Raw genomic sequence first — 12418 nt, 5'->3', positions numbered from 1 at the left:
AAAAAAAAAAAAAAAAAAAAAAAAAAAAAAAAAAAAAAAAGATGATGAGTTACTTTTATAATTTTCTTAATCCTAATTTATATTATAAGAACTGTCTACTAATTCGCAATCATTATCTTTATTGCCGTCAACTTTAAACTTTTACTCAGATAGTCATAAAGACATTTTTTAGACATGCATGTATTCTGGATTTACAATACAAAATGATTCGTAGAATAAATATTTAAACTAAAAATCGCATTTATTTGGATACCTAATGTATGACACAAAACATTATATTTTTCATACATACCTGAAAAGATGACAATAGCTGTGAGCAAAGCATATTCGGCATTATTAACTCTCATAGCATACATTTGTCGACAGAATCGCAAAAGATCTTCAATGGTCTCTCCCATTCCGGCAACATTATAACTGTCACGTGTATACGATTGATTGTTAGCAAAAATGATGCTATCGGTTTGCACATCATATTTTCTTGCCATCCGTAGCATCATCACCTCACTAGAACATGCTTTCAACAGAGTGATTTGATCTTCACGTAATAACTCGTTAAAGCCGGGTAATCTCTTTGAGAACTCGACGATCAATTGAACAGTTAGAATTGTAATTTCAGTAATATGTCTGAAACTGTAATCACTCGGATCTTCGCCTTCCATTGGTTGATTCTGAAAAACAAAACATTTCATATCAAATGCAACATTATTTATCACATTAGCCTTATATTTGTGTACAAATATTTTAATGTTAACCGGGTACAAGTGATCTAACCCCTCATCTTTAGTAAAAAATGGAAAGAAAAAACTTCGGCTATGTAGGCATTTTTTTGTATTTTTTATTTGGAGTGTACTGGAATGAATATGGTACGCACCTGTACACAGTTAAATGCTCAGGTGTTCTTGAAAGTTTCAATACTACATTCAAAGTCACTAATTTCAATGAAGTTTTTTTAAATTTTATGTAAAACATATAAAAATTGTATCATATGTGAAACATATGACAGATAGAGAGCATTCTTAAAAAAACTTTGATTTTTATTCAGCAAGTTTTATTTACGTTTTTATTAGTCTGAAGTATTTTTTATACTCCTGTATATAAATAGAAGATTAACAATTAAACATAGAATTAGGAATCTACAATACTATAAATAGAATAATACAAACAAATGAAGTATAATAGCATATTGAGAAAAATAGTTTGTTTATCAACAAGACATATACGGTTGAACGTATTTGGTTAAAGCAAATAGAATTTCTAGTCATTTGATAGGATTTTACAACCAGAATAGTTGATAGATTATACTAAAGATTTGTTTTATATTCTTCTGTTGGATCTACAAAACTTTCAGTTATATTCACTACTTTCACTAGACATATGCAACATTACTAAAATTTTTAGCGTTAATCTCGGCGCACCCTAGCAGTTTTATTATTGTACAAATCGCGAATAGGGCAAAGGCAAAGACGAACACATATTGTTTGAATTGTTTTATGTCATGAGTATTCTTAGTATCTTGTAATGAAGTGGAACGATTACTGGATTAGTTGAATCAATCGATGAGATACCATTAAAGATCGATATTCTTACAAGAATTTGCATTTATGTTAAAATTTAAGTGATTAAGGGCCATGGCACACAAAAAACTTAAGCAATAAAACGTAAGTAACAAGTGAATTGACTAATATAGTAAAATCCGTAAAGTCATAACGTAAGCAATAGTCAATCCAATGTTGATTACCTTACTGCTTACTTCTTTAAGTTTTTTGTGTGCCATAGCCCGAAGACCTATTAAGCGTCATTTACAATGAACAGTAGCAGTAGAGACTGTAGATACGTCGAGAGTAAACTGGTTTTCCGACCCAGCCAGAAATGATTGATCAACGTCAAATCGATGCTGATTCAATGTCGCTCAACGTCAAATCGATGTTAATTCAATGTCGACGTTAATTCAATATTAATCAATCACTTGTGATAGGGCATAGAGTAAATTCCTAAGCGAAATAGATTTCAATCATTTCGCTTAGAATTTTTTAAATATTCAAAAAAATTATGTCAGTTGATTATAAAGTTTAAAAAATCTTATCGCGGCGACAAGATTTTTCAAACAAATATTTCAACATTATAATTCCTAATAGCTTTCGCACACTGAACGCGGAAAAACTTGCCGCGCGGCAAAATGCGATGCGGTGACCAATAAATTTACAACTCCTAACTCCTGTTCATTGATTACCGCGTTTTACCGCTAAGCGTTTCCGTGTCCAATATGCAGAAATAAATTAATGAAAATAATTAACAATCGTGTAATTGATATATAATATAACGTGTAATATGTTTCCACATGTTACAACAGTTCATTACTTAAGCCAGAATGTTTTTTAATGTCTCTTTAACAATGCTGCAAGATTTGTAAAATTTTGCGCCGTAATACATGTTATATGTTATATTTTCTAATACCTACAATATTGCAGCGATATGTAGGTATTTCCTAATACTTATAATATATATACTATAATTATTAATAATATTCCAGCACAATCTGTAACATTGCAATATTTCTGTAATATTACTGCAAGATTCTGTGCTGTACGAGTTAGAAGTTATATCCTGTCTCTTATTAAATAAAATAAGTGTTATATTTTCGTTTGGAAAATTTGATATTCATTAAGAAAATAGATTTAAAGCTATAAGTGATCCCGAAAATGAATTTAAATGACATTTTTTCGTAGTTTTTTTGTTATTTTTTGTTCTTCTACATATGTGTGAGTAATATACGTAAGTGGAATAAAAAAGAAAACTTGGACTTCAATCTACCATTGGAATCTCAATTCCAATGGTAGATTGAATATTTTTTTATCTATCTCTCCCGAAGTTCGAATTGCGTTTGGATGTGATACACTTATAAAGTTATATAAATGTATATATGTATAAAAGTATATATATTTTCTTATTATACATTATCATATGAGCGCGCAAGCCCCCACACACACGCACGCATGCACGCACGCACACACAATTGACAAATAAAATTTTTAATTACAATACATTATGTAGATCAAATGATTATGTTACGAATTAAAATAATAAGAATGTAATGAAAATGTATAATAAATAAATGTATAATAAATGTATAATAAATAAGAAAATGTACTTTTTTATACATACATTCATGTACGTACACAACTTTATAAGTATATCATATCCAAAAACAATTCGAACTTCGAGAGAGATAGAAAAAAATGTTCAACAGCTATTGGAATTGAGACTTAAGTTTTCCTTTCTATTCTATTTACGTATATTATTCATATGTATGTAAAAAAATCAAAAAATAAAAAAAATTACAAAAAAATGTCAAACTCATGTTGAACTCATTTTCGGAGGAATCCCTTATAGGGATTTTAAATCCATTTTTCTAACAAATATCAAATTTTTCGAGCAAATGACATTCATTTTAGTCAATAAGAGGTAGAATATTATAACTTCTAATCGTTACTTTTTCGAAACTAATTGGACATCTAAGTAACTTCCCTTGTGAGAGCATAAATTCATTTTTGTTTATGAACATTTATGATTGTTTCTTTATAAAAGGAGAGTGTTTTTATATTTATTTTGATCAGAATAGGAATATTCTTATTCAATACTGTACTCGGATATAAATTCAGGACTTATATATTTCCGTTTTAATTTTTTTATATTTAAACAGAAGTGCGTATTTTAATAATTTTGAACTGTGATATATTCATAGCTTACTAATTAGTTATGTTGAATTTTTTTTAATAGAAGTGAATTCAAACAAGATTGTTTTTACTTATAATTTTGAACTGGGATGTATTCATGGCTAACTTATTTACGTATTTATATTTACTTATAAATATTTTGAATTCAAACGAGCCAAAATATGCTTTTTTCATCATATTGATTTGATTGATATTTATTCATCATATTAAATTTTGGATTTATTGATTTATGTTCGTATTATATTTTTTTAATTAAAATATATTATTTTTTGATCGAAATGTGAATTAAAATATAAAAGAGTTTATTCATTATGTTGAAATTAAATGTATTCATGAATTCAAATAGATTCGAAAAATCAGAAGTGCGAATTCAGAAATGTTAAAATGAATTCATTTCTATCCATTTTTAATTTATTCTTGTTTACTGGACAAATAGCAACGTGTCTGATTTGTTGCTGACTGAGTATGCATTGCTAAGTATTATTACCAAAATTGCAGCAACTGAGTCTGCATTTGTTAACAACATGTGCTTTCACGATATGACAACTTTGAGTAGCAACTTGCGGATAACTTTAAAATCGTCATCCTTGAATTCGTTCTATTGCCGCTATCTTGTCATAACAATATGTCATAACAATATGTAGATTCATAATACTGTCATATAGCCGACAGCGCAAGATAATATTGGGCGCATTCAAACTGGACAAAACAGCCTGCTCATCGAGCGATTGAATATGAATGATTGGATCTATAAGTAACAATCAATCATGCTTATTTGCTTAGCAAGTAGGTTAGCCGCTTTGTCGATTTAAATTCGTCCATTGCAACTGCCGTTAAGGAGATTGTAAAGACATAAAACATATATTAATATTTATGCTTTAAACAAACTACATATATGTGAAAGATGTATTCACAACATTCTGTTTTTATTGAGCAACACATTTTTATAGATTATTTATTTTATTTGATATTAGTTTTATTGTCATAAACAAATTTTTAAAAATAATAACAAAAATCTTTTAATTTAAAAAATTTTTTAAATTTTGTAATATAAATATTAAGTATTAACGATGATTTATGCAAAGTTTCATTAAGATTCACTAATTAGTTTCTAATAAATAAATATTTTGTTTATTTATTAAACAATTAAAGTCTACATCCCAATCTAACTTTACGTAAATATTTTTGAATTCATAAATACTTATTTTAAAGAATTGAGATTTTTATCATTATTTTATAATATATACATATATTTCTATTAGAGTACAAATTTAAAAAATATTACTTTTTATTGAAATAACTTTCGATTCAGATGATAAAAACCTATCTTTAATTTTTTTGTATTACTTTTATTTAAATGCAATTTAGAATAATCTGCATTTTTTTCAAATAAATTTTAACATATTGCATTTTCTTTACAACTCCTTAAGATTAATAATACAGACTTTAGAATCTTCTTAAGGAGGATCTTCTTATTACTAACCCATAATTTTTGTATAACAATTCTTTTTTTCCTCTTTTACAAGTTCAAAAATTCTTTTCTAAGATAAAGTGCATAAAGTAAGCATTAATATAAATACGTGTGAGGAGAGGTTTATGGTGAAAATGTTAAAAAAAATTCAAAATTGAAATCTTTTTAGTCCAATTTTTTTAAATTCAATATGGCGCTCCAAAGTTCGCAGATTGCAGAACTTCTGACACAGTTGGCATGCACAGTTGGCACTAACTTTCACAGATTTCTACATACGCAACGATTAGATTTGTTAGATACACGGTTGGATGCTATGGTTAGATACACGGTTAGGGCCCACATATTTAATATTTTCTGTTATTTTATAATAATATATAATTTTAATTACTTATATCATTATATTATATAGTTATGTATAAGTTATGACTTTAAATTATTTTTACCATAATTATTTGAATTATATTTTTCAATAGTTATTTTTAAAAATTATTGTTTTTAATACTTGAATTATTAAACCTTAGATTACGTTTTCAACTTTTGTTTTCATTTATATTGTAATATTTATATTTTTTATTTAAAATAATATATTTGTATATTATTCATATAATATCTTAATTAACTTTGTATTTGTTCGAATATTGATGAGATTTTTTGCAGTTTCTCTTGCTTTTGCAATGTTGGCATTTACGTAATAAGTCGGTTACAAACGCAAAGAATAAAGGAATTGGTGCATTTTAGACGGTTTGGGTAGCACGCAGGAATCGTTATGTTCATATTTTTTCTTACTCAATTTTTTTTTTACTTACTGAATTCAAAAATCATAGTTGAAATTATTGTTATATTCAGGAATATTTTTTTTCCACATTTTGAACAGAAGAAAGTAATAGTTAATTTTATCACTTTCTTGAACTATGTCTACGAATTTCTCTTTGTTTTTATAAAACTCAATTATTATTAAAATTGTAATTTTTACTTGCACTGTAGAATAAATAAGATTTTGTAATAAAGGCTGTTATTGTAGAGCGTTTATAAAGCGCAATATTTTATTGGACCTAAACATAAATTTTTTTATATTCTTTTATTTACATTTGTATATTTATTTACATATTTACATTTTACATATATACATATATGTGTGTAAAATATAAATATGTAAATATACGTATACAGGCTGTTTCATTTTAATCAATCATCTCAAATATCTCTTCAGCGATCTACAATTGTGTAAGTAAATGGTTATGCAAAGTCATAAAGCGAAGTTTTAACCTATTACTCCCATGTGAAAGAATGATTCCTTTCACGACTACGACTACGTAAAATGTAAAAGTGAAACAATCAGAATGCTATCACGTGTCTATATTGTCCTTTTTTATCGTCTCAACGTATAAAAATAAGTGCGAAGTGTCCTGTTCATTTTTTATTGTGTCCATTTTGTGATATATTATTTGAGAAATTGATTATATTATTTATACATTATTTTATGAGTATGGTACAGGGAGAAAGTGTTGTGAACAATGCTAAATTTGAAGGTGAAAGTTTGTTGAATCTTTATTCGATTGTAGCTTAATATGTTGTATCAGCATTTACTGTTCCCATAATCTTATGTCTACGCAATTGTAGATCGGGCTTTAAACAGTACATTTTTGAGAAAAATGTTTTAGACAAAAATTTTTTTATTTCGAGGGGGAGATAAGATGGTTCAATGGTTTGACATTAGGTGGCGTTGTCAAGGTCAGGGCTAAGTCACTTTGAATTTTTTGAATGAAACTTTTATTTTTCATTACATATTGTAGCTTACTTCAAGCGCTTTTCAAAACTCTATAATAAAATATTTTTTCATTAAGTTTTTTTCCGAATTAAAAGGCTTGAAAGTTACAATACTATAGACATTACTGTTAGCATTACTCAAAGGGTTTGATCCACGACTAAAACTTTTTGAATGTTGTTCAAGGCTATGACTTTGACAACATTTGTCAAGGTCAAGACGATTGGAAATTGTTATTATTTTTTATTTTCATTTTTATAAAAATAAATTTTTGTGCAAAAATGAAAATAAGAGGAACAATCTCCAATGATTTTGATCTGGACAAATATTATTCCGGTCACTATTCTGATTACATTCTGACAACATTCAAGAGGTTTTAGCCGTCGATCGAACACCTTGGATAATGCTGATGCCAACGGTATTGTAATTTTCAAGCCTTTTATTCAAGAAACGCTTAATGAAAAAATATTTTATTAGTGTTTTAAAAAATTCTTAAGCTACGAGAATATATAATAAAAAATGAGAGATCCATTTAAAACAATTCAAAGTGAGCCCTGACCTTAATAACGTCAAACCATCTTATGTCTCTCTCGAAATCGCAAAACTTTTTGCTTCTAAAGCATTTTTCCTAAAATGCTCTGTTAAGAAATATTCTTTAAGAAATATTTGATATGGTCGATATTCGCAAATACGGTTAAAAAAAATGATAAAATCAATTGTTTTCTTTTGTTCAAATGAAAAAAAATATTTCCCGAACAGATAATTTTACTTACAATTTTCAAATTCAGCAAGTAAAATTGAGTAAGAAAAAATGTGAACACAACGATCCCTGTGTGCTCCTCAAATCATCTAAAAATGCACTAACTCTTTTACTCATACAACACAGAAAGATTGCAAAATGATTACAGATATATCTCATTGTAATGTTGTAATATTGTAAATTGCGCAATGTATTTGCAACATTGTTGCAATGTCATAGTATCATAAAAATATCCGTTTTCAGATTAAGATTGTGCTGTAATATCGTAGCGATGTTGCAGCACAATGTATGCATGATTAATATGCAATATGATGCAATAGTACGAATTATGACCATTTTAAAGTTAGCAGCAAATTGTTGGCAAGTTGCTACTCAAAGTTATATCGTGAAGGCATCAAGTCAACAAATGAGGACTCAGTTGCTGCAATTCTGGTAACAATGCATACTTAGCAAGCAATATGCCAGCAACAAAATAGATGTTATTTGGGATCACGCATAATGCGCATAATGCCCACACAACACATGAGTGTTCCATGTAAAAAAAGAATGATCCATGTTGTACCCATTTCATGTCTCGATTATGGAAAAGAACTTTTGAGATCTGTAAAGTTAACCTTTAAATGCGAATTTTGACAAAATTAACATTGCGTTCGATTGTCTATCATTTATCCACTTGTCCAAAAAAAATGTTTGTCCATTCTTGAAAAAAAAATTATAAATCAATAAAAAATTATAACATTCCCCATGAATCTTTTCCCGAATTACATACGAGATTCGATTGTCCGTCATGCTTACTCGTTTATCAATGCGTAATTTTCTTTTGTCCACCCTTCAAAAAAAAATTATAAACAAATTTAACTTTAATTTGTTTTCTGAGCTCTACATATTATACAAATATTTTATATAAAACAAGTAAAAAAGTTTAGTAAAAAAGAATAATAAAATTTTGTCTCCAAAATAATGGGCGTTCAATGAACGTCAAATGGAGATATCCATTGAACATCTTCCAAGTATCTGTGGGACTTATTTGGCAGAGGCAGATCTATAAGTTTATCAAGGAAGAGAGGGAAGGCCATTGACGCATTGCAAGTGAAATTTTTTCACGGTCAAATATAAAATATTTAAATTATCACTGGTATATTAAAAAATACAATAATCCAAGAAATGTTTTATTTAAAATTATATAAATAAAAAGAATATAATATATATATATTTTATATATATATATATTGTGTGTGTGTGTGTGTGTGTGTGTGTGTGTGTGTGTGTGTGTGTGTGTGTAGCGCTCGCTGCTATTGGATGATCTAGAAGAATATATCAATAGCAGTGAGCACTTACGAATCCGCTATAGCTGAATCTGCTGAACGCGATCATTAATTCAATTAGGCCTGTTCTTTTTAGCTGAATTTTTGTACCAATTCATCTTTCTTCTTCTTCTTCGTTCTTCCTGAAGAGAAAAGGAAGAAAGATAAACTGGCAAAAGTTCAGCCAAAAAGAACAGGCTTATTGAGGGTGGGCTATTTAGCGTTTGGAATTTCAACTACCGGTTATTTTGAAAAGCATAATAACATTTATGACGTATCAGAAATTTAGTTTTTTGTTTAACATTTACGAAATGGGTCGCTATATGCTTGAACAAAATTGGGAAATATTGAAAATTTACTTCCAAAGTGGTGAGTCTTCAACCCAAACTGTAAGAAATTTACGTGGAAAATTTGGTAGAAAAAAATGCCTTCAACGCAGTTTGTGGATCAATTTGTGAATGACAAACTGGATCCTTATTGGATAAAGCAACTCGTTCACGTGCTCGTCCAGTAAGGTCAACCGAAAACATTGCTGCTATAGCTCAGAGAGTGCTTGAACAACCATCAACATTAACTCGCCATCGTTCTCAAAACTTGAATTTCACGCATTTTACGCACTTCTTTGAGAAGAATTTTGAATAAAGACCTCGGTATGAAGCCGTTACAAAGTTCAATTAGTGCAAGAATTGAAGCCGCATGACCATTCGATGCATTTTCGGTTCGCCCAATGGGCTGAACGCTTGGTTAAAGATGAGCATTTTTACCGAAAAATCATCTTTTCTGACGAAGCTCATTTTCACTTCGGTGGCTATGTGAACAAGCAGAATTGTCGTATTTGGGGATCAGAGAATTCGCACGTCGTCAGGAGAAGTCGATGCATCCACAACGAGTGACTGTTTGGTGTGGTTTTTGTTCCGGCGGCATTGGGCCATTTTTCTTCGAAAATGAGCAAGGAGCTGCCGCCACTGTCAATGGCGAGCGCTACCGCGCCATGCTAAACGAATTCTTGCTTCCCAAATTTGAAGAGGAAGACACAGACGACATTTGGTTTCAACAGGACGGCGCACCTTGCCACACAGCCAACGCTACAATCGATCTTTTGCGCACTGTCTTCGAAAATCGCATAATCAGCCGAAATGCTGATGTTGGCTGCCTCGCAGCTGCGATTTGACTCCGCTGGACTATTTTTTATGGGGAACCGTCAAGGATGAGTGTTATGTTAACCAGCCAAAAACGATTCAAGAATTAAAATATGAAATCAAAGTTGCCATTGACGAAATACGCGCCCATACAGTGGAAAATGTACTGAAAAATTGGGTTGATAGAATGGGGTTGTGCAGCCAGCCGTGGAAGTCATTTGAATGAAATTCTATTTCATGTATGTAAATTGTATTTCATGTTTAATGGCAATATACTACCTTTCCAATAAAGCTATAAACTTTGAAAAGTATTTATGCGTTTTTTTTTAGAGCCAAATTAAATTCCAAATTTTAAGTGGCCCACCTTGTACATAGAGTCTAACTAGAGTGGGTATAAAGAGTGGCGCTAATGCATATGGTTCCGCCATGAAAGGTCCTTACTGTTAATTAGAAAAAAGACAACGTTAGAGAAAGAAGAGATCAATGTGAGAAATTGCGTCGCAGATATAGGACACAAATGGTAACTTACGGCTAATCAATCTTCATACTTATTATATTTAAGAATTTCGCATGATTGGTGTTACGCAAAGACGTAGATAATGGATTACGCGATTCGTCAAAATGGTCGATAAAAGTAAAGAATACGAAAAGAACTATGGAAGATAGTCATCTCTATCTCTTTTCAATGGTGCTGGAAAAGAGAATGAGAGAAAGATTGGCCCTTTTCCAGTCCCTCTCTCTCATTATTGTTGATTATATTTAAATACTACTTAGATACGGATCACGCAGTCTATTCTCTATGGGCGAGTTCAAAACGGCAAAGCGGCATGCTTGCCGAGCAAATGAGCATAATTGGTTCTTACCTGTGGATCCAACCAATCATTTAATTGTTTGGCGAGCAGATGTAGCCGCTTTGTCAACTTGAACGCGCTTTATGCCTTTGATGCCACGTGATTTATGCCTACATAATGGTGGCATCAATATCGAATTCTGTTCATCCATCGTGAACGGGTAAAAAATAAAAGCTGTAGCACAGACTTTATTTATTTATATTTGGAATATAAAAAAGATTCTATATTTTTTATGCTTAGAAAATTCATAAAATAAAAAATATTTTTAGAATATCAAAATTTTAATTAAACATTTTAAAAATATTAAAAATATATATTTTGCTATTTAAAAAGAACTCTGAGGGGGGGAGCCATGGCTTCTGTGTCGCCTCCCCATCGTGGATCCATTACTGCTATTTGGAGCATGAAATGGGCGCCCCCGGAGATTCAGAACATCCTTTGGATGACTAATGGATGTCCATATGTATTGTGAGACCATTATCCTTGTTTAATCAGTAAGAAATTGGGTAATTATACACTTTAAGAGACATCGCGCCGATGATCTTGATTCTGATATATGTTATCATGATTCTGTAACTTTGCCTCAATAACTAGATGACGGTCTTTTACAGTTTCTGAGATATTTAGACTTAAAGTCTAATTTGTGTCCCATACAGTAAGATTGTAGAAACATGCAGAATAATTTCATTGGAACATTGCAATATTGTATGGTGGTTGTGAAACGTTGCTGAATCATTACTGCAAGATTTCAATAATGTTAAGATGTCCGCTTTTTGTTATATTGCAACGAAACATTCCAGCAATATTGCAATGTAATGCATTTGGATAAATTTTTTACTAAGACTCTAAAATGAAAACTATTTTTTGTACATATTTGTATATATCCCACTTATATTAATTTTTTTACGAATCCCATTTCTAGTGATATGTGCTTTCCAAAAGCAATTTTTTATGATAAAACCAATATTCCAATAAATGTATTATTAATTCTGAAGAATAATTTATGCGTAAGGATAAAGCATGTATGTATGTGTTCCGAACAAACTACAAATATTATCCACGTTAACATAATAATATACAGTCGCTTGATAAGTTAATCATGGATTAAGTTAATCGCAGTGATTCTTTTTAATTCGAAATCAATTCCAATTGAAATCGATTAAAAAAATGACGAATGTGAAATTTATTCTTGCATTCACATCAGGCATAAATACATCATCGATCACATAATTAATATTTCGATAAATCGTTTTCAACAACTTAACTTGCTTATCGTCTTATCCGATGAAACTCGATATTATACAATCTTTTAATTTCGTATTTTAAAATAAATCGTATTTAAAATAAATATAAAATTTAGCTAATGAAATGGCCGTCAAATAATAGATTAATAA

The 12418-nt window shown here is 29.9% G+C and overlaps 1 protein-coding gene across 6 annotated transcripts in view; it reads right to left on the bottom strand.

Annotated features, from left to right (window-relative positions):
• The window catches only part of LOC108685777 (ecdysone receptor), a 286435-nt gene that overhangs the window by 22060 nt on the left and 251957 nt on the right, over positions 1 to 12418 (bottom strand). For all 6 annotated transcript variants that reach the window (XM_018190741.1, XM_018190746.1, XM_018190742.1 and 3 more), the window contains one exon: positions 293 to 668. In XM_018190741.1, the coding sequence (XP_018046230.1) occupies positions 293 to 668 (376 nt within the window). The remainder of the gene's footprint in view (positions 1 to 292; positions 669 to 12418) is intronic.

The sequence above is a fragment of the Atta colombica genome, unplaced genomic scaffold (genome assembly GCF_001594045.1).
Source record: "Atta colombica isolate Treedump-2 unplaced genomic scaffold, Acol1.0 scaffold157, whole genome shotgun sequence".
NCBI lineage: Eukaryota > Metazoa > Arthropoda > Insecta > Hymenoptera > Formicidae > Atta > Atta colombica.
Note: the sequence above shows the minus strand (reverse complement) of the source record. Positions and strands in the feature narration are given on the sequence as shown.